The sequence below is a fragment of the Amphiprion ocellaris genome, chromosome 9, assembly GCF_022539595.1.
Source record: "Amphiprion ocellaris isolate individual 3 ecotype Okinawa chromosome 9, ASM2253959v1, whole genome shotgun sequence".
Classification (NCBI taxonomy): Eukaryota; Metazoa; Chordata; class Actinopteri; family Pomacentridae; genus Amphiprion; species Amphiprion ocellaris.
This window is the reverse complement of record NC_072774.1, coordinates 19,181,879-19,205,785: the sequence shown is the minus strand read 5'-3', so window position 1 is coordinate 19,205,785 and position 23,907 is coordinate 19,181,879. Positions and strand designations below refer to the sequence as shown.

Below are 23,907 nucleotides of genomic sequence, written 5' to 3'. Positions count from 1 at the left end.
GATAGATAGATAGATAGATAGATAGATAGATAGATAGATAGATAGATAGATAGATAGATAGATTTTCTACTGGTCATAGATGTTCTGTTATTTTACTAGAAGCATTTTCACTCTTGAGCTTCTCCCTTCACCAGTTAATGCCTGTTTGACATTTGAATACAAACACAGATGCAATTGTTGTTCAATGAGTCACAAAAAAAACTCAGATTTGATTTAACTCTTTTTTTAAAACACTGTAACACTGAACACGAGCTCAGTAATCCCTAAAATTGTGCAAAACCGCCCCATCTTTTGCAGTGAATGCCTTTTCAAAAGGTGTCTTATGGTTTTATGTTTTCCTATTCACTTGCACAAATATTACAACTCATACAAATATTACATTCATACAAACAGTATACCATCTATACTGCGATATAATTGTCAGCGTGACAAGCATATTGTAGTAACAATGCATCCTGAGTTGTCACGTAATTCCCGCCCCAGTAACAAATACAACAAGTTAAATCACTACAAGGTGCTTGAAAGGATCTGCTGTGTCTTTGTGGCAGGTGGGATGGGTACTGTATGACACCCAATCCCTTACAAAAATTAATAATGAATAAATAGGCATGTCGGAGGCTTTTGAATACATTGCCACACTGTAGCTCAGCATGACTCTCTCTTTAACCAGCTCTGTTGATTCTAATCACAGGTGTTTTACAGTGTTGGAGAAGCCATTAGGGTAGCCTCCACCACTGCAAAACACCAGTAGGCTCCTCTATCCTTGAGCACTGTTGACTCATTGCCAAGCCACAGAGAGGTCAGTGTGTGTATGTGCATACATCCGTGTACGTATCTAAGTCATGTTAATACCCTTATAAGACTCAGGAACTGTGCGGCAATGTGGTTACTTATAGGTTTGTCTGAGTACCATTTACCATAGATACAAGAATGACTTTTGTGTATGTATGTCTACACATACAAACACACAAATTAGATTTAACTAGATGGTGCTCCTGTTATTGAAAGGGGCACCAAAAGTCATGTCTGGAATGACATTCACGATGTACCACCATTGACCTGTGCAGTATACTGATAAGCAATACCACCACACAGCCAGTAGGTGGAAGCAATGATCAAAATTTGATAAACTAAAGGTCCCACTGACTGGAAAAGGATGTCACATTTTACATAACTACAACAAAAGGGAATGCATAATGCCATCCAAAGACGTGTTATCATTTTTTTATTATTTGTGCAACTGCTGTGAATTCCTCTTTCTAAGAAACTGTTACTGGTGAGGCCTGTGATACAAAACGTGATAGGAAGAGAATGCACTGCAGTGGCAACTTAATTTGGTGAAAGAGGAAGTTGATGAATGTATCAGTCTTTTCTACATGTATTTAATGAATTTATACTGTGCCCTGTGGTTCAAAACCTTTTAAACCATTTCGATATTTCATTTGTCAAATGCTTACCAAAAGGTTTAGGATCATCTATACATGTAAACACTCAAAATCATTTCCAGTGACAGTGACAGCTGTGGATAGAGAACAGGTTGTACCTGAGTGTGGATCTCCTCATTAATTGAGCGCTTGGCCTCTTGTTTCTTTTTCACTGCCAGCAGCTCCACCAGGGGTTTGATGGTCATACCCTATAAGAAGGACAAGAGGAACAAAACATTACTGACTGTAAGCAGCCTTGGCTACTAACAGAAACAGGATCTTTTCACCTAAATCTGTGCAAGTGCTTTGAAACTCTACTCTGCAGTGTTTTTACGATCTTTATGCGTGTCCAAATAATGTGCAACACATAAACCCACACTCTCTACACCGTGACAAACTGCCTCAGCTCATCAGGTTATACTAGTCCAGGTTTCTGAAATCAAGTCAAAGATCAGTGGCATGTTTATGAATTTTTCCGACAGTAAATCTCTCTGCATCGGAAGATAACAACATGCACAAAGTTTCGGGTTTCAGCTTTAAACATCTGAATCTTTAACAAATATGTAGCCACATTCTTGTAAGACAAACACATGAAAGCCCTTCTGGTTGTAAACAGCATCAAACAATATTTCGAGATCCAATTATTGCTCCCTGAACAGATTTCTTTTAAGTATACAAGTGGGAACGGGGTAATTGTTTCAAAAACAAATTCAGTTGAAGACAAATTCTAAACTTTAATGTTCTATTGAGTCAAAGAGTACACATTATTAGTTTAATTTTACAGTATTTTTTTCATATCAGTAACCTGATAGTATAGGGATTTCACTGTGATTCTACATGAGAGGAATCTGATCAAAACACAAATTATAAGTCTGTTTAAAATTTGTTTGCACGTATGTAATTGTTGAGCAAGAGCTGCTATATTTCTTAAACCTGTCATGTTCATAAGCAAACAAATCAGCAAAAAATACATAAAAGCAAAGATCAGTTTCATTTTCCTCCTTATTTTTAGCTATTCAGGAATTATTGTTAGGTGTGATTATATACAGTAGGATTAGTACGACATCAACATGATCGAGAAAAATGCAACATTACACAAAAGAGTGGATCCAGAAATACAGATTCTAACATCAGCCTTCTGTAAGGTCACTTTCAGATCATAACCAAGAGCGCTGGCAAAAACAACATTACAGCATTTTGGGGTGAGTGTGTGTGTGTATGTGTATGTGTGTGCGTGTTCCTGTATGCGCATAAAAGCATGAGTGTATCATTCTACATCTCAAGAAGATTGGGCTGTAAAAGCATAAACTGGCATGAGATTCCTGTTCTTTAATAATGCCCTACGCCACTATACAGCATGTATGCAAAGAAACTTTACTACCAACGTTATGAATCTCTTACCAATCGAACCTTACTCACTTTGAAAACTGCTAACGTATTGTGTAGGTTTTCCCTTCACATCATGTAGACTCTCTCACACATAACAACGCACACTCAGTCCCACTCTGACTCACATAGGCTCATATTTTTAACTCCACATTGCAGGTAAAAGAGTCTCCTACCTTCTGGTCTGCATCAGTCACAGCATCAGAGTGCAGTGCTGAATCCAGCACTATGAATAAAATATGTTTCTAATCTAGACTCTGAGGAGAGACAACATGTTTTCAGGGTTTTATTTTAGCTGCTGCCTTTCTGGGTTCAATTCACAATCAAGAATTTCCTTCCATCTCCACCTGGGGACTGGTTTATCTGACCATGTGCACAGTGCTTAAAATGGTCAAAACTTAATACATACACAATCACTGTATGTGTGTCTTTAGCTTTCCTTTATAGACCATTTTTGTATATTATCTTAAGGTTTACTTAGTGAAAAGATTTAGCAGAAATTTACATAAACCATATCTTTGTTCTTTCTACATAGTTATTACAGTTTATGCATGAATTATCTCACCTGTCTGGAACTGTACTTCAAGGTGACAGCACCAAATTACATTTTCATAAACCAGCACAAGCTGAGAAAAAAAAGACAACCTAACTACTTCAGGTTGAGCTACTGATGTGAGATCAAAAAGGCCTTTTTCTAAGACAGGTAATAAATCAGCATCTCCATGAAAATGCATTATATTTCATATATTTGATGCTCAATGCTCTATATGACTGCAAACACAGTCTATGCTAAACTAAATAAAGCTGTGTTAGCCAACTGGGATTCAAACAGTGGTGCAAGCAAAAATTCAAATTAATAGTATTAGATGCAAATATACCACACCAAAAGGAGCTCTTTTGCAAACCAACATACTTGCTAACAACAGATGCAAAAAAATCCATATGCACTGTCTACATGGGAAAGTGGACAACTGAACAATGTCTTATCTGTCATATGTGTTTTCATAGTAAGAGAGTTTAACTGCAAGAATCTCTTTACACAGTTTAAATAAGCATCAACGTCAATGCAGGCGACATTAATGCAGGCGACATTAATCAACATCTCTAAGTTTTCTCCTACTAAAGTTAGTTTAGAACGTAAAAAGACAACCTAGATAGGACACCCATACCTGTACAAAGACAGTGAAGAAGATAACAGTGATGATGGCAGTGAGGAACATCTTTCTCATGGGAAAGTGGTCCTGGTTCAGCAGGAAGCCAAGGGAGAAGGCAATGGCACCTCGCAGGCCACCGTAGGCGATGATGAACTGATCCTTGGTGGTCAACTTGACAATGCGGAACTTGTTGATTACATAGGTCAGACCAACCACACCTGGGAAGGAAAACAAGACAATTAATTTGGCTTCATCTGTCAGACACTTTATGAGTGTGTAACAGACCTAGTTAAGCAGTTTTACATTTTGTTTCGCATTCAATTTCGCATTTTCATGGACAACCCATTTCTACTTAGTTGTTTAAACATAAATTACTAGTGAAGTGAAATAAAAGTGCTGCTTGGAAGATAGAAAAATACTACATGAGTAAAACTGTACAATTCTAAAGCATACTTAGGACAGTAGTTGGCACTAAGACAACTAATATTTGATTGATCATAAAACAAAACATAAAACCTGCAAAAACACTAGAAATGTCTCTAACAAGACAAAAACAACTTGGAATTGTTTTCCATCACAGCATATTTTATCATGTGACGGAAGCACGATGTGTGCGATTACTGACTGATTATGATCGACAAATCATTACCTTCTGAGGATGAAAATGTTAATTTAATAACAAAACACTCATGACGTCTTCACTTTCAATTTCTCTCTGACAAACACCAGTGTAGAGTATGACAAATCAGCAACAAAGGAACTTCTGACATTCCGAAGTCAATGAGGAAGTCCTCAGCAGCCGTTTCTCTCACACACCATCAGCCATGTGATGAAACATGATGGTAACATTTACTCCAGTCATTGCTCCCACTTCCCGTACTGAGGTCATAGCCTTTTTATGCACAAAAAACCTCCCTTTAGGTTGTACTATTGTACGTTTTCCCCATTTGAAAGTAAAGAAGCTTCAATTTTGAGCTTTCCAATTTGTTTTTAGCCCTTGAAATGACAACTTAGTTAAACCAAAAGCACTTCAAAATAAAATCTGAAATGACTGTCTCGTACAAAGATTTTTCAATAAAAACCAAACAAAATATTACACAGATCTACCAGGAATTAATTCCATTAACACACAATATAACATACTTCCTTTGTTGCATGACAATACTTCACAACCTAGCATTGCACTATTGCATTTATTTGAAGAAGTGGTGAAAATACTTTTGTAGAGCTGACCTATGACTCGTGCAACCAGACACAGAATGACAGTGACAGTGACGAAGGTCCAGTTCCAGGCGTGAGGTCCGTCCACTGTGGCCACGCCCAGAAAGATGAAGATTAGTGTCTCACTGACGCTGCTCCACATTTTCAGAAAGTATTTGATGGTGGTGTGTGACTTGTGGGATATGTTGGCCTCCACATAGGGTCTCATCACCGCTCCACATGCTATTAACCTAGAAAGAAGAGGCAAATGTTAGCTTGGCTGAAAGGTTGGAACATGAGTGAATGTAGAGGATGTATAAAACATTTTAATAGTTTGCTTGTTTTTAAACTTGTTCCTTGCCATCCAAATCAAAACACTGTTGAACACATTAGTAAAATAAAGCCAATTAACACAAATCTTTAAATTTCTAAGGGAAAATGCAGTTTAGATGAAGTGGCAGCTTGAGTTAAGTAGTCGGCAGCAGTGACGTCATAGTTTTTCACTAAAGGAGAGCTCCGGTTACCGAGCATGAGTTCCTCCCTGTCTGGTGATCACTTCTCTGTTCCATGCTAGAGTCATGCAATGTTTGTCTGTCAAAAATGTGGAGGCCAAAAGCAACCATCATCTGTTTCCCATAAGCCACAGCAGCTGCTCAACATTCACCGGCATTCCTCCTCCATGTCAATACTGGTCTGGCTTTCAAGGCATTAGAGAAATGATGAAAAGAATTTACACCAGTAAGCTGATTCACTCCACCTTTGTGAGCAATTGATATGGAAAAGCCAAATCCAGATTTTGATGTGAGGTGCAATGAGACAGCCAGAGGCTTCACAGGGGATTGTCCTTGAAGCTACACACCCACTGGCCCTGACACAAGGGGGAGAGACTCTGTATATCAGCCCCTTCTGTCAGCAACATCAATAGCAGCTAAATCCTTAAACAGAAAATGGAATGCTTCGCACAGGGGAAGCTGATGAAATGGCACCTCAGAGAATTTTGAGATGCCAATAAATCCAGGCTTGGTGTGGGTGGCGTTAGATCAGATTAATTCATTATACCACTGGTTATACGCAGCGTAGTCTGTCAGGACTGAAATAAGAGTTTCCCTCCAGTGGCAAGGTCATATACAGAACATGACGTAACCACTGAGGAAAGAGCCATATGTCAAAACTTTACATTACAGAGAGGACAATCCTTAAAGCTCTGAAGTGTTTCACAGATACCAGAGAGCAGACATGACGCAGTAGATATTCAGCTGTTAAATGCTGAACCAGCATACAGTAGCTCAGGGGCTCAACCAAGGCCCCCTCTAGTCTGATGTGTTTTATTTCTAGAGCTAACTATGGTAAAACTACGTGGCCTCTAAAGTGATTTAAAGACACCTACTGAATGAAAACAGTATGTATCTAAAACAGAGTACACATAAGGAAGTTGGGAAAAGCACACTGAGGTCGTTTTTTCTTCTAAAAATTGGTATAAACAGGAAACAATGACTCATTGCTTGCAGATTACACAGACAATTACACAGTGAATACATCACATTAAAGCCACTGACAGATAAAATGGAAATCATGCACGTTACTTAGTCACATATCACACAGCGACCCACAGCACCCAAATAATCTGCTGCCAATGTTCTAGTGTCATGACATGAGGGGAACGTACACAACAACCTTTGAACTGAATAAAAACAAGGAAACACAAGGCATTGTGCAACAAAGGTGACTACATTTCTGATCAATATACCTAAATGTTTTCAAATCTTACTTCTTCTCTCTTTTTAGCCAAAGCCCAAGAAGAATTATTTTCATGTTCTCTGGCAAACAATAATCTTGCAGTTTTATGAGCAATGATTTTCTTCTTGGACAGCCAAAGAGGCTAACACCATCTAATGTCCTTCACACTGTTTGGACAGTCACGGTAACACAAGTTTAAACAGTACAGCTACTAGGCCCCTCTGTTTTACCTAGTATGGATCCTTCTATACCTCCTCACCACTGAGGAAACAGTTTCAGCTGTGTTTCTGTAGCCTTGTAATGTTCTTGTTCAATCTCCCATCTTTATAAAGTCTCACTGTCTGGTTTCTTACTTATTCAGGCAATTCATTACCATCTGGAGCCATGTTGCATTAAATACAAACAGGACAAAATTGAGAAAGTTTAAGTGTTCACAGCTTATTTTATAACTTTGAACATGTGAGTCGCATCAACTGGAGACGGCATGTATAATCACTTTTGTTGCAGTGGTCTCAGATTACCTACTTAAGTTAGGCTGAGCTTGTACTTTGGTAATCATAAATTCAGAGTAGTCCATTTAACATCTTTTTAACTATCCCTACAATGAAATACCATACAAATCCATTTAACAATAAGATTATTTTTGTATGATACAATTTTTACTTGTTCAACATTTAGTGATTTTGCACAAAAGGGAACTCAGTTTGTTGTCTACTGTATGCACAGAAGATTCTGAAAATGAGTTACTCCATTGGTCTCTCTCTCTCTCTCTCTATTTGGCTGTCTATAGAACAATCCCCAAACTTACGCCATGATGCCGGAGAGGTGGAATATTTCAGCTGACAGGTAGGCCATGTAGCTGTACACAAAGACAAACAGTGGCTCGATGACACGCGTATGGGAAGTGAAGCGTGAGGTGAAGGCAGCCAGGATTCCATAGATGGCTCCTACTAGAACACCACCCAGTGCAACTACAAAGAAGGAGATGACTCCCAGGACGCCGTCCAACAGTGTCACTGTGCCAACGCCTGCATACTCCTCAAAAAGGTGGTACAGTACCTACAACAGAGAGGAATAGTAGAAAGGGTAGAGGACAAGAGTAAATGATAAAAAAAAAGCATGGGTTAATGAACATGGCCAGATCACATCAGAATATGAAAAGAAGAATGCTGATTATGATACGGGACAAAGTGTTTACAACAACTTACACTTGCATACACTATGCATCTATATTGATTGACTGCATTCAAAAGAGTTCATATGGAAGCTACTAAAAGTAGATTTGAACTATGGAATAGTTTCACGTTGTACAAAAAAAAATGGGTAAATGTCACAGCAGATCACATATCTACAACCAAAGGTCACATCATCAAGGATTCTGAACAAATACAGTTCATATTTTGTATTTGCAACATCAAACACAACATATAGCACAATGTCTAAGTCTTCTGTAGTGCCTTTTTTCATTTGTGTCAAATTGACAAAGAGACTTTAAGTTGTGCACCAAGCACTTGCAAAGTATCCCAGACGGTGTATACCAACTCCAGTAATGCCAAGTAGGTCAATCTACAAAATAATTTCCAAGCTCTTCTAGGGTCATGAGTTCCCCTCTGTGCAAATGGTAGGATAGTATCATCCATCTTTTATAAATGTGCAGTGGTGCCAGACTAGTAGCTGAACATATGACCTGTCGACAATGGCTCTGGAGAATGAGCATGAAGAGTAGATAAAGGATATACTGGGGAAGATATATGGAAATATTTAGCACAATGTTCACGTATACAAGTGTCGTGCTAGTTGATGACAAAAACCCAAGTCATTAAAGCTAAAGTTGAGGCCTCTGAACAACACAAGCACCGTCAGTAACTTGACACTGTAAATGGTGCTGCATTGGAAAAGGCCAGCTAACAGCTGGTCTGCTGTCAGCTGAGAATGATTGTGTGGTGAGAGGCTGGTCAGTACATTATACGCTTAAAGGAACAAAATTTAATTCCACAATCTGATCTCATGATGAACACTGAGTTTTAGCTTTACCACAGACTTTGCCACAGAAACATCAACATTTTAATTAGTGCCAGTGAGAAGCATTCTGGGTGAAGAGGTAATGTACAACTTTTAATTGTTTCTTCATAATGCTTTATTTGGAGAAGAGCTCATACAATAACATGGTATCATATGTCCGCCGTTTATCTACCAGGCTGACATTGCTGGCAAGCCAATGAAACAATGAAAAGACTTTTTTCATAAGAAAATGGCATTATGAAAGTCTCTACTTCACTACATTGTGTCTTATTTCCAGTTTCGGTAACTCACCACAGTTACAGCATCATTGAGCAGTGATTCGCCAAACACCAGGATGTGCAGCAGCTCATTGATGTGAATCTCCTCAAACACAGCAAGCACAGCAACAGGATCCACAGCTGAGATGATAGAGCCAAACAGCAAGCAAGGCAAAAGTTCTAGTTGGTGCAGGTCTGATGGGTTGGCTGGCTGAATCTGAGCAACGCCATACAGTACGCCCCCGATGAAAAAGGCATTCCACAAAGTCCCAACAACAGCAAACATCAGGATCGTGCCCAGGTTTTCCATGAATGGGCGGATGGGCAGGAAGTAGCCAGCATCCAGGATGATGGGGGGCAGCAGGCAGAGGAAGAACAATCTAGAGTCCAGTACTGGTGGGACCTCCTCTCCAGCTAGTTTGATGAGGCCTCCCACCAGCAGGCCCACCACAATCAACAGGCAGCTCTCTGGCACAATGCTGGACAGACGAGGAATCAGATGGAACCCTGGAGAATAAACGAAAACAAGACGAGTTGCAATGACATGTAGCGAAACAAGACAGAGGGAGGGAATTAAATTAATTGTGTCAGTGTGTCTGCCTGATTGGTGCCTGTGCTTCAACACCGTATCTACGCATTAAAGTAAACTCAAAGTAACAAATTACAATAGCACTCACCTGTGACATTCTGCACCCATAGTATGTAACTCATTTGACAACTAATTCTAACTTGTGCTTTAGACATCGCAGCTACTTGAAAATGCAGAGCTCCCAGGAAAACAGAACGGCTACTGCATCAACACTGCATGTAAATTTCAGTACAAAAGTCTGTATTCTACACTGACAAAGCTTGTACGAAATTCAAAGGAAACACTTGTGATTTTTGCATAGGCTGTGTAGACATGGCAGAGCATGCTTGTACTCATTTGCTTTTTTCAGCTACTACTGATATTCTCTGATCTTGAAGCTTAAAGTTGGATTTAGATTATTAAAAGTGTACAGTTGGCTGTGTAGCTGCTGATGCCAACACCATGACCTTGTGAATTCATGAAGGAAAAAAAATTAAAATAATATGCAAAGCTTCATTGTCAGCAGATCTCAAATGACAGATCAGCAAGACCAGGTTACAATTTAAACACATTTATCACAGCCTTCCATTCAGGAGATGAGAAAATAAGAAAGTAGTAGCAGTGAAGTGAAAAAAAAGAATCTTTCAACTTTCATTTTCTTCATGGGCAAATCAATCTTGCAGGAGTTCCACGGAAGTGTGATAACTCATCTGCCATTGCTTGAGGCTGCATCGTTGACAGCACAGTTCTGTAGTAAACCGTCAACAACTGTTTACGCTAATGCCTCTAAGAGCAGTTAGACTTGCCCAATTGCCTCACCAGTGACCATGTTGTACTTTAGAGGCTGCCTTTTTGACTCTAACAGCTAGGCTTAAGCATAGTAACTAAGTTTCACACAAAATCCTAAATACAGACTATGCACGCACCGTGAGGTGACAGGACAACTGTAGCCTCTGAAAAATAGTAAACAAAAGGGAGGTGAAGACTTCAAAAGGACAGCAGCCTGCATCTCATAGTGTGGAGTGTTTTCCCCAGCTATATTTACACTACCCTACTGCAGCACACGACATGTCATTTTGTAGGTGGTGCTTTGCCAAATGACAACATGGTGGATTAACATGGGCACACAAGACATGCACAGAAATATGAACCAAGGGTACACGCTCACATGCTGGCGAAACAATCTTGTGGGGGTAGATAATATGGCATCGCATATCATTGAATAGATATAATCAGTGTGACCAGGGGAACAGTGAGTGGCATCACAGAAAATAATGCCACTTGAATAACACTGAATTTGACACATTTTGCAATTTCATGGTGTTTTGTGCAAACACAATCCCTGATGATAGATGCTCCCACATGTGAAATGACACCTTCATATTTCACACCCCGAACAGATTCTATATTCTTCCGGATGACACAATATGAACTATATTTTGCTGAGTGTGTTTATATTAAGATGTGAATAAGATGTGTTGATTAACCCATGTCAACAAGTTGTTTTTCATGTCCACCATAACTTAGAGCTATTTTATGGAACCATGTGGTTCACCCAAACCTATAAATCTAGATTCAAATGGTAATTTGTGTACACAGCGTATTTTAACCTATGGTGTTGTAATACTCTTAGACAAACAAATCCACATGTTAAACTATCAATATGCACCAAAGCTACAAGTTTCAAGAGCTTTGGGACAAGAACGAAGGGTGCAGTGACAACAGCTCCATCTGGTACAGTAACTGCAGGGTGTGTTCTCCTACCTGAGAAACGAGGGGAGGGACGGACAATTAAACAGCTCAGGCCTGCTCAGATTTGCTTACATTTATACAATGTGGACAGTGGAGCAGCTAATTAATGCTCACTCATTAGCACATCCCACTTTGTTATGCAATTTTCTGGCCTTGCACACATTCTGCCTGTACATGAGCTTACCAATGCAAGTAAACAGATCATTTACGTTACATGGGTTTGTATTCACAGTGTGTAAAAGTCCTGCACCAGAAATTCTATTCAGGCACACAAACATCTGTAGTGATGGTGTTTAAAGCTTTGGTAGCTTGAGGACAACACTGTTAGTGTTTCAGAACACAAGTTTAACAAGTGCATATTTGTGGGTTACACAGCTGCATGCAGCTGGAGGTTTGGGCCTCTGAAAAAGACACAACAAGAGGCATTTTCTTCATTGGTCTACAGAGACCTTACTTCCCCCAAAATGAGATGTCAGAGCCCAAGTGCTCCTCTTCTTTGAAAGAACTTCATTAGAAAACAAGCTCCACCCACTACTCCCAAGAGGCTCAGCGGTCAGGTGGGTTAACAAAAACATTCTGTCATAAGTGCCATAAGCAGGATGTACATTCCGTAGCTACCTCTGATACTATTGGAAGCACAAAATCCCTCCAGAAGACAGCATCAATCTGGTCACTGGAGGCTTCCAAATTAAAGCTAAATTAGCACCATAAATTAGCACCTCAGTGATCAGAACATCACAAATCCCACAGACACCGTTACTTAATTAGAAAGCCATGTCTAAATGTGTTAGAGACATCAACACTACAGAGACCTCTGTTGCCTGAAAACTGCCAGCTAAATGGTTCTCAGCTGCACAGACTAGATTACAGTGAAAGGTCTTCCTCAAATTATGCCCATGATAGTGTTTGACATAAAAATTCTCCCAGCAACTATGGAAGTTCATATCTGTTTGCTATTCCCTAAGAATTTATAATTTATATACTACAAAATATAGCATTTCCTTTATTAGAAAGCAGGTTTGTTCAACCTATGACAAGGTAAAAGATGGCAACAAAGTGTTAAAAGATTGAAAGAATCTCAGTCTGCTAAAAAATATCTTACTTGTAAAAGTCAGACCTTGAGGGACTTTCTGAGGAAGCAATTTGCATATCTATGATTTCACTTGTATACTAAGGAAAAATAAACATCCTCTGTTTAGTCCACTAGTACTGAAAAAAAGTACAACAAGACAGAAACTTACAATACTATCTAAGCCTCACCGTGTAGTTTATCGTATTAATCAAGTAATAATAGCCTACAGCACGTGCACGGAAAATTACAGAGAACACAAAACTCGTTATTTAAATAACGTGCTTATTTTTAGCAACACCTACAGGGAGAACTTAGTGTTGGACAAGATCTCAAAAAGTCAATAATGCCGACACACCTAAAAGTGGCCTCTGGTGCTTTCCACTGAACAATTCTATTAGGCTATACAGCAGTTTGACTAAAGGGAAACCTGGTCTCATGCACTTTTTCAAAGCTCTTCTAAGAAGAAAAAAGTATGACTGAATGCAGACGGGCAGCATGGGAAACCAAGCAGGGGTATTATTAGAGGGCAAGCAGTCCCATGATCCCTTGTTTAAAGTGTTTTTCTGCATGACATTAAATAATGATCTTGAGTCAGAGTGCTTTGGGTTCACAGCTCCGACTCCCTCATGACCCATGAATAAGCCACACCGAACTTCCATTTAGATAATGAAAAAAATAAATAACAGATAATAAATAAAGCTAACAGGCATATGAATCAGAAGGTCAACAAATTAGGTAAAGTTCTCTTAGGGTTAGAGCTAAATGCAGAGCTGGGTTCCAGGATTAATTCCATATTATCACTTACTATCTTTCCATATCATAGCAATGGCACTCATTTACACAGAACGTGATCAGGATCTTAAATGTCACAGCATGAGATCTACCCTTATTAAAATGCAGTTAATGAAAACGTTATTGAAAATAATTAATGGGACAAATGTGAATTTTGTGTGTCTCTGAACAGACGTTAAATTCAGTAATACAAATGAATGCGGGTTATTTCTCAAGGAAAGATAAAACTTCAGCAAAGCACGTCTAAACCATTTAAACTTCTAAGCTTTGCAAAGTCATTACATGAAAACCTTTGATAAAATGTTGGGCAGTGCAGTCCTCGAGGAAGAGGCAAACAGGTCAAGACTGGATTGTATAAATGTATTACTGCTGGTGCCTTGAGCCTTGGCATTCTCAATACTGGATCCAAGAATGAAACTCTAAATGGCCCATTATCATTCATGGAAGACCAAGAGGGACACGAAGAAGACTGTGTGCTAAATAACCAAGAGTGGACAAAAAGACAGCATCAATATCGACCCTTCCACGTGTAAAAACTCTCGACACGTCCTGGACTTTGGACAAAAGACTCAGTCAAGGAAGCCTGAAGTATCCAACCAAGGCTAAGTGGTGAGAGTTGGCACATTCTTAAAGCTTCCTTGTATGATTCCACTTATGACTTTCAGTGCTCATCAAGTGAAGAGCCATATCACAGGAGATAAGACAGTGAAAAGGAGGGAAGCGAACTTCAAAGAAGTACTCATGACACACAACTGCAGCATTGTCAAGACATGTCAATGAAAGAGATACATCTTAAGTGCTCTCTTGTGAACAATGCATGAAAAAGTGTAAAGTATTTAACTGATATAAAGACTTTTATGCCGCATTCTAAAACTAGACGATCGGGCAGTTTGTCTTGTCTGAATAAAAGTAGCTGCTGTGTCCTTGCCTCGGTCCCTCCTGAGAGCCTTTATGCAGCAAGGTTATTGAAAACCAGCAAAGGGTAGCAGCTCTTTCACTTGTGCATGTGTACCCAGAGTCAGCACAGCCTGGGACTTGCTACACATTATCATTTCCAAAGCCAAGACCTGTGCCCTGTTGCCAGGTGATTAATTGTGAACCACTGGCAACCAAATCAGCTAGATTAAGCAAGCACAAAGGAGAGAAAACATTTAAACAGTCTCTTTGTTAAAGGTGGTGACTGATTATCCATTAATTTGATTTTCTCTCCTTGAAATCATGATGTTAAACTGGCTGGCTGGGTTTCCAAGACTTTAGTGTTCACAGAAAGTTCAAGGAGCACATTTATTTTAGAGTGATGTAGGCCTTGTTCCTGACAACAGTGCTTTGTAAAAGATAAGCTGTAGTGAGTCACTGTTTGATTGTTTGATGCAGACCATTGTGCTCCTCCAGTTGCTTGTGCAAGACCAGTATCGGTTTAAATTATTCAATGTGGTCTTGTGCTGGTATAATTCACTATGATCCCTGGCGTCATATCACAAAACCACTGCTGGCTAATGCTTGATTCCTGAGCTATGGCAATGGCTGGGGTGTTAACACGCCAACACATCTATTTGATCCTTATTGTAATCCACAAAGATATCTTCTCCCGTAACTACTGAGTGGAGTACAATTCAGTGACAGTATCAAATGTTGGTGAAGCAATATTATACTCATAACCCCAAGTGATGTATTAAATGGGGAGACGGCAAACAAAGGGCTGAAGATTTGGCTTTAGAAGATTTACAATTTTAAGAACTGTGCTGCTAGAGTGACAAACCAATCAATATTAATTACTGTTTTAAAGGCTGTTTGCATGAGTGTCTTTGACATTGACTTGATGTAAGGTAATCTTACTGAAAGTTAGGCAAAAACAATTGTTCTTAAGGTTAGGAGCATGTGAATGTCTCATTCTGTTAAGAAGACTTCAAATATTCTGGGTCAAGTTGTAACTTAAATAACACAATAAAGATAAGTGGAGTACAATTTGAGTCAAGCATTGCCAAGGGTGGGGTGGCTAACGATGTACTGATAATATTTCCCACACAGGCAATATAGATAAGGACAATATTAAGGTCACATTTCTTAAGGGCTTGCCAAATCCTTCATAGCAAGTACATGAATTAAACTCACTCATCAAGAACCATCTATCTTGTCGAAGTGTGACCAGACCCTGTTTCACTGCAAATTCACTACACGCCAATTCTTGGTTGGTTCTGGCTTTAAAAAAATCTAAAAAAAAAATACAGTACCTTCAGAAGTAGGACAAGGCACAGTTATTGTTCTAGCACGAATACACGCACAAATCCAGTCACACTGATAACGTCTCTCATTATCAGCCCCACCAACAGTTATCATCAACTGTTTACTGTAGATAAAGCTTTTAAGGTATGGGCAGGTCTCTTGGGGAACCATTTACACAGAAAACAAATGAACTTAAACAATTTCAGAATTCCAGAAATAGTTGCAATCAAGACAGTGGTTTCTTTGGAAATTTCAATTCACCTCAGTGCAATGTATATATTAAACTTGTCGCTACTGTGAGAACCAGATTTGATCATAAAAAATGAACCAAATGACCCACAATTTTGCACTACCTCAGGTGTAAGAAACAAAAATATGGAAACAAAAGGGTAGGTAAAATGAAAACCGTTAAAACATTTCTTACAATGCTAAAGCAGGGCTTGCCTGTATGTAGATGAAGCCAGGCAAAAACAATGTTGAGCACAGTCATGTTGTGACTGCTGAAGCATATATTGCAGGCATTTCCACGGGATATGTGCTAGTTCTCGTGGCACAACAATGACAATAGACAATTTTATCAGTGAATGTTTCCAAAACTCTGCTCTCGCTAACCTCTAACCCCTCCATGAATACCTTGGATTCAGGAACAGATGAGTATTGTCTTCTGCATTTCCCTGGATCTCTGCTATCTTAATCTCGTGAGCATAGCATTCACAGTAGTTAACATTTCATGTGTGATATGTAATTAAAATACTACAAGTTGTTGAAATATAATATACCAACTTGCACTGACAACAACCAGTTAAACAGTTCTGTCCAAGCACCAAACTTTCCCCTGCTGTTTTATTGGCAAATCTGACTCACAATAAAACTTCTGTTGTTTATATATTCATGACTTAACAATCACTGTGTGTAAAATATGCTACAACATCTGTGATGATACTGTTACATTGTTTTATGAAAGCAATCAAAAGCTATTATTGTTAAACAGGTCCACGTCACAGAACCACAATTCTAACAAAACTAAAAAAAGACATTCTCCAAGTCAGTTTCCTCTATTTAGCTCATGCTCACTCCCTTTTCTTGACTCCTACACAGAAGAGATGAGGCTCAGGTTGCCGCCCGACTCCCACTACAGCAAAAACTATACTCAGATAACAGCAACTGCGCATGTAATTGTGTGTGGCCTTCATGGAGTGTCACACTCGAGTAATGCACACCTTCTCTTCAAATTGTTTGCTAAGTTGTGAATTATAGATGGAAGGTGAGACTAAGTGAACTTGTCAGACATGTTACAAGGACTTTTGTCTGAAGGAGGGAAATGCAGGAATCAAGCGGCTTCACTGGTAATTATCATACGGTGTGTCCTACTCATGTATTTCTAGAGAATGTTATCAGACCTAATCTCACCAAAAGTAGATTCTGAAGGTCACTTCCTGGTAGATGTTTAATGAAGCTATGAACTACTATAAGGATTACATCCTTCTACAATCTGCAGATGAAGTATTGTTTTTATAGTGTCTTGCTATGATATGTCACATACTGCATTCACAAAATGAATGCAAGGTCATTTCAATAACAACTTGTTAACATTTTCTCTTCCTAATTACAACTAAGCAGATATTTTCAAAAACACACTTCCTTCTAAGATGCAGGTAAAGTCAACAAATGAGAACTACATAGTGCACTTCCAGCCAAGTGCTGTTGTTTAGTCATATACTGACAAAGACTTGTTATTGTTTTAGCTTAATACCTCATCTGTAGCGCAATTAGAGCCAAAACTGAGAATGTCTCATAAATATGAAGACTTTAGTTCTATAAAATCATTAGAGCAGGTTCGTTGTGAAATTACATGATTTGGTATTGATATATATGAAAAGCTTCTGCTCTGGATATAATGAATTCAAGAAAAGCACTTGTGTGAAAAATAAGGAGAGAGAAGCACCGTGCTCAGGCAGGGCTGCTTAAGGGATGAATGGACTGTGGATATGCTTTTAGTTGGGCTTGTAAGAAATAAAGTCGATGTACATGAATCAGAGACATGACCAAGGCAGAGCGGTGTAGCAGTCACATTGAATTACCCGCAGCACATTTTCAGCAGTCCTGGGATAATCAGAGGCTTAAGGTCACCACTGTCTGCTGTTGCTGTCTGCCACTCTCACTTCTCTCTGCCTCCCTTCTGCCCCCTTTACTTTCATCATTCCTTCAACTCACTCTCTCTCCCATTTCACTCAAAGTCCTTGAGCTGCGTCCTACAATTAAGCCACCCGAGCCAGGTGGTCCCACTCTGGTTGTCCTTTCCCCCGAGACACTGGGCTTCCCGCCCAGACCATGAGGCAATATCTGCCCTGGCTACATGCTGCTGCTCAGTCAGGTCCCTGATGTCACAGGCAAGTGACAAGCTGTTGGCTTTTAGACAAAGATAGCTGGGGACAATGCAGAGGTCTGTGGAAAGCACAGCATGACAAGGAACTGATGATTAAGGGAAAAGACAGGAGAGTAAATAAAATGAAGGAGGAGAGGGGAGGAGCAACAAAAGGCAAGGAAACAAGTAACAGAGGAAAGTATAGAGCTGAACAGAAGTCTTTCTGTGTGCATTACTGTTGAGGACCTAAGATCTTGGACTGAATCACCTCACATTAGCTTGCTGCCTTCAAAACATCCTTCGTGACAATGTTGTGAAGCTTTGCCTCACAACAGTATAGCAGCAAGTTGCCCCTGTTATCAAAACTTGCCAAGTAGTTGCTTTCCAACATGCAGACTGCTGCATTAAGCTGCTTACTCATCACTGAGGCAGGGAGTAAACAAAGCTCTAAAACGTCCTCTCCACGTGAAACTGACAGACCTGATGAGTAATCTGGCTGACCAGCAATACAGATTCACCCTGCCGCTGACTGAACTGTGCTTTTCTGCTCAAACTTGTTATGTCAGCATGCCAGAGCAATCTTTAATTGGTGTACTGAATACAAGCAAGGTGCCAATTGATTTATCCATCCTGCTGGTGTTATCTGTTCATCTGGTAAACCGTAGTTTAACCCTGTGTTCTCTGGTAATTTGGATTCAAGAAGGCTGAGAAATCAGACTCTGTATGTATTCGTTTTGAGATAAGGCAACTGTGCATCTGTACTAACTTTCCTGAAACAACTTGCTCAACAAGCATTTCCTGAAAAGGCTACAGGCAGCTTTAACACAACATACGAAACATCCACATGATACTCACCTAATTTCATTAGCGATGCAAGGAGCACCCATAATGAAATTTCAAATGGGATCTGTACGCGGTCGTACTCGACTGCCAGCACAGGAAAAGGCTTTTTAGTGGAGTTAGGTCCTGTGTGTGTCCCTTGGTGGTCGCCCAAATTTGTCTGGTGGCTAGTATCCGGAGAGCTGGCAGCTCCGAGAGGCAGCACGGAGCCCTCCAGAAACACCAGAACCATCAGCAGGAGCAGCCCCCGCTCCGGTAAACTCTTCCCGAAGCCGGCCGGGCTGTGTGACCCCGTCCTCGAAGGCATGTTGTAGAAAGGCGGTGTGATTTGAAAAAGAAATAGATTGGTACAAGTTCGTTTTGAAACACTGAGCAAGTACAAGGAAGTAGAGTTGCTTACAACTTCGCAACGTTACGTGAGTTAACCAACTGACTTCACCTGTCGGTTCGGCTAGCTTAACCCGAACCAAACAGTCATTCTGCCGAGGTTAGCTAGCTTGACTCCGACGTTGCTCCCCGTAGCCAGGTGAACAGTCGCACCGACGCAGGGCCGTTGGTGGCAGAAAGCAGGAAACGCCAAGATGCTGGAGACTTTCTTTTTCTTTCTTTTCCCTCAGAACAGCGCAGACACTAAAGGTGCAAAAAGCTCAACCTGGTTGTTCTTTACAGCGGTGCTTCACAAGTTTCCGTGTCAGTGCCTGTCAACGTCCTCGTCCGTGAAAGATGTCGTTGTTGATGCTGGAGGCGAAGCGACACACAGCGGCATCCCCTCCACGGCTCTTCTTCCCCTCCGACTGCCCGAGAAACTCGTCCGTGCGGCGGCGGTGCTCAGATACTGACCTTGAAGAGAAGCCACGGAGCTGCCACTTTGCATTTTGCCGTGTGCCCTGTGTAATTTTCAACTTTCTGATATTAATGTCCGTGGATGCGGCATCACCACCGTGTGCCCAGGAGGACGTGTGGAGGGGGTTGAGGCTGAGTTCACAGAGAGGGAGGATGGAGGAAGACTTGGGGTGTTGCCTCCGCCCAGGATTCAGGGGCTTGTCGCGGGCTGTCAGAGCCAAGTGGCGACTCGTCTCGTCTGCAGTGGTGTTATAGCTTCGTGCAACCTTCAAAACGCACACCCTTTCGCGGAGGTTCCGTGGATGGGAGGAGGAGGAGTGGAGTGGAAAAGGAGGGGGTTTGTCCGACTGTAGTGACACCTATAGGAATGGAGGCTTAAGGTGTCTCATAGGTGGAAGGAAAAATATCCTCACCATTCTTCTCCACAAAATCTGCTGCTACATGGGTTGTGTTGACTCTGTGTTAATGAATGACAGTAATGCAATACTGCTGTGGTCTCATATTGCTGCTGCATAGAGGTCAGGGTTAACTACAGGCCACAGTCCAGAAAGCAGTTCAAGGATCCTTTGAATTTATTCATTATACAGATGGATCTTTGATTCTCTGATCACGTAGATATAACCATAGTGAGCCTGTGCATCTGCCTAAATCTCAATTATGCTCAAGAACACTAGCTCATTGAATACCTGAATACTGATTAAGCATGATGTGATTTAGCATCATGAGCGCTGATGAGAGATGCCTATACCTGCAGAAATTGATTTTAGCTGGCTATGAAAGTCCTTTGAGGGCATCACGTTTTTCTAAGAGGTCAGTGGTCTGTGTCAGCTACCAGCAACAGCCCCCAGAGCCAATAAGAGCTTACTATGTTGTTCGATGACCCTTGGACAACTGAAGTGCATGCATGCTATGATAGTGGATTTAGTGCAGATCAAAACCAAACAATCTATGCCAATGGGAGCGGCCTTGGAAACTATTTGCATTGCAAGTTCAAAATTATGACTCAGTGTACTACAGCATTTCTAAACACACCTTCCTGGTTTAGTAACCTGTAATTTCCGAAATAACAAAACCAATGAGTAGAAACAGGCTTGTTGTTTTACACGGGTGGCTTGGTTTCAAGTCAAGCTGCAGGATTATCAAGTCAGTGATGTTTCTCTGTGCTTAAAGTTGAGCCTGAAGTGGCAGACTGGCCATGCAAAGTGTATAAAGCAAAGCCAGTGAGATAAATAATAATTGGAAATTATAGACTAAATGATTCATAGGGAAACATATGACGCATTAGTTGGTAATGGAAAATATCTGCTTTCCACACCGAGAACTCTAGAAGTTTTCTACCTTGAAAACATGTCCACATAGTGTTTTTCATGTGCTAGAGGACATAGCATGAGCAAAATAAGCAGTCAACGTCATTGCACAACATTTCCACCTCAGAACTGCAATGTATTGTCCTAGAGATTAAAACATAATAAACCAAAGGAACCAATCCTGTCAACTTGCAGGGTGGGTCTTTCTGTATCATCATCTTTCTTCAGAATCACTTTGTATGGCTAAATTTGCACAAGTATTACAACTTGCAACTTTGTGGAGAGGTGCAGTCTTACATTGTTTGAGCAGAGTCATAGGTTAGTTATATTCTGCTTCAGCTGCAGTGCATGATTAGGTGTGTGGAATTTATAGATCTGCACATTCTAGATAGAACAATGGTCCAAAGTTATTTCTGAGAGTTACATTTACGACTGAAGAGGCACTTTAACATCCAAACAACTTCTGCTTTGTCACTTTCCCCCTGCTACTGTAAAGTAACTGTAAAATTACAGGTATAAATCCTAAAGAGTGACTCCACCTGAGAATTTTACATTGTCTGGGGCCCCCAACACTTTGGCCACTAAGACAAGAAATGAAGAGAGACATGGGTTGATTATAGGCAAGAGACTGACCATTGAAAGGCACATATTAATTTTCTGAGGCAAACCTTCCAGACAAAACTAGATTAGATGATGTCTAGTCTGTCAGAATAATCTGGGGTACACCCTTAATAAGATATGGTCAATGCTGATAACAGTGTGCTGCATAATACACATACAGTCAGAGTTAGGCGACAGGGTGTCTGTGCTGTTAGTCATTTCTGTCTTTCTCAAGGTTTTTATTACTCTTTGTGATTGTAAGGTGTGATATTTTACAGCCCTTTGTTCCTGTCCATGCTAACGCCTATGTGAGGTGGAGAAAGACAACTATTAGTTTCATTTTCTATGCTAACTGTAAATTTACTAATGCATTTATACAGAACAACTATTGTCTATTTATGCAGTAAGTAGGTTTACCATTGTAGCTATCACTATCACACTTTGCAAGAGAACATGTATACTACACCAAGCATGACTTCGCAAAATAGTCTGTTATAGCCTGTCAGTGTTGGAACCCAAAATCCATAGCCTACATCTACCCCCTTCCGCTCTGTTGTGGTGAAGCTGTAACGCCGAGAGCTTAGCTGCATGATCCCAGATTTCTACAACATGATTTCAAATGCCATCAAACCCTTGGAATAATAATAGGAGGCACAGTGCTGTGGTTAGAGGATATGAAGGAAATTACTCAGGAAGATGGAGTTAATCACATGGCCAGCCCATCATACTCGTGCTGAAACTACTTATAGCAAATCCACTGTGTGCTTCAAGACCACATGAACCTAAAGACCTTAGAGTTCAAGGCCACTCTACTGAAGAGTAGAAGCCAAAAATTCAGATTTGATCAAAGATAAATTGTACTCAGCAAAAATAAATCGCTAGTCTGAAGCAAAAAGAGCTGCATGTTGAAAGCTTGGTATTCATCTGAGATCAGTCAAAAACAATTTTATTGAACCCCGGTGACCAAGCCTGCAGTCCAGAATGTGTTTGTTTTTGCTTTCTTTCATATTATTGAAGCTAAAGAAAGTACAGTTCAAATGAGAGAAGCCCATTTTTTCTAATCTGAACTGTGCAGTCATGTAATTTCAGATCATAAAACTCTAGCAGCTCACCCTGACCCCAAAATGGTTTATATGCCTGCTTCAAAGTTTCTATTTTCTGTGTTTATCAGCATAGAGTTAGTCACTGTCTTGTCCCACAAACCACGCTATGTAGAGCAAAACAAGTCAATTATTGCCAGGCGGCTTTTGAACCTACATAAAAAAGCTGGCTGTAATTTTTACTGTTTCCATTGGATTGAAAAGCAAGACAGTTGACAAGTTCTGTGGTAACTTTTCTTTGTGTGTTTGTCTTTATATTTGTTTCATTTGGAATAAGTGACTCCAGTGTTAAAACCCTGTGTACAGATTAACATTTTGTGAGATATATGCAACTTAACCAGGTAAAATCAGGGTAAATGGAGCCTTAAATGCTGTTTTATATGCATATACTGCATACACTGAAAAAAAAAATCGATGCTACACCAAATTTAGAGAACAGTTTATCGTCACTGCTTCAGTTCAATCCTCTGCTGAGAAACTGTCTATCATTAACGGGATCCTGGTTAACCACCATCGATATGGTTTTTCATTGGAGGCTATCTGATCCAGCGCTGTCACCTTTTGGATTTGTGATGATGAGCCGGCAGGGATCTGTTATGCGGCTTTGGGGAAAACCACTGGTGACATGATGCCACCTGGTATAAGCTCTGTAAATGATGACGAGCTCTGACAGCATGTCTGTCAGCGGGGACAGCAGCAAAATATTTTGACGGTTGTAATCGCACTCTGTCAGACAGGGGTGGTTATTTGTAGAACCTCCTAACAGTCGCTTCTGACATTGAGCTGAAGCATCTGGATTACGTCCAACTATCTCTCCCTCTCTGTCTGCCTCCTCTCTCAGTAGAGTCCTTTTGCCATAAACCCCTTCAACCTCATTTCCTGTAAATATCATTGTTCAAGCAAATGCCAGATCACATCATGCTTAGTAAGTATACAGTTAGCCCTTGCAGAGCACTGGTGTCCTTAGGGTATCATTTCCATCATCCTACATTAAGGCAAAGGCATGTTTTTATAATTATGGCAATGTGGTCATGGCACGCCAAGGGTCAGACAGTGATCCACACGCTGTAATGTCGCTGGTGTAATTTGAGGGTTTGTCAGGATCTATATGACCACTGCAACATAGATGGTTTCAGCAGCCGACAACATGCGTTGTTATGGACAGTCACGGTTAAATGACCAAGAATTGTCATCATATACAGCATGGAGAAATGTCACACACAGCAGAAGCTCTTTTTTCACTTCAAATATGTGTGTAGTACATT

At 40.3% G+C, this 23,907-nt stretch overlaps 1 protein-coding gene across 2 annotated transcripts in view; it reads right to left on the bottom strand.

Moving 5' to 3' along the window:
- Positions 1–19,981, bottom strand: part of slc9a1a (solute carrier family 9 member A1a) — a 30,779-nt gene extending 10,798 nt beyond the window's left edge. Inside the window, exons 1-6 of one of the 2 annotated variants that reach the window (XM_023285469.3) lie at positions 18,808–19,981; positions 9,215–9,687; positions 7,710–7,960; positions 5,198–5,415; positions 3,980–4,182; positions 1,544–1,633 (exon numbers count right to left, since the gene is read on the bottom strand). In XM_023285469.3, the coding sequence (XP_023141237.1) occupies positions 1,544–1,633; positions 3,980–4,182; positions 5,198–5,415; positions 7,710–7,960; positions 9,215–9,687; positions 18,808–19,099 (1,527 nt within the window). In that variant the 5' untranslated portion in view covers positions 19,100–19,981. The remainder of the gene's footprint in view (positions 1–1,543; positions 1,634–3,979; positions 4,183–5,197; positions 5,416–7,709; positions 7,961–9,214; positions 9,688–18,807) is intronic. The other variant, XM_023285471.3, reaches the window with a different exon arrangement.
- Positions 19,982–23,907: the final 3,926 nt, after the last annotated feature.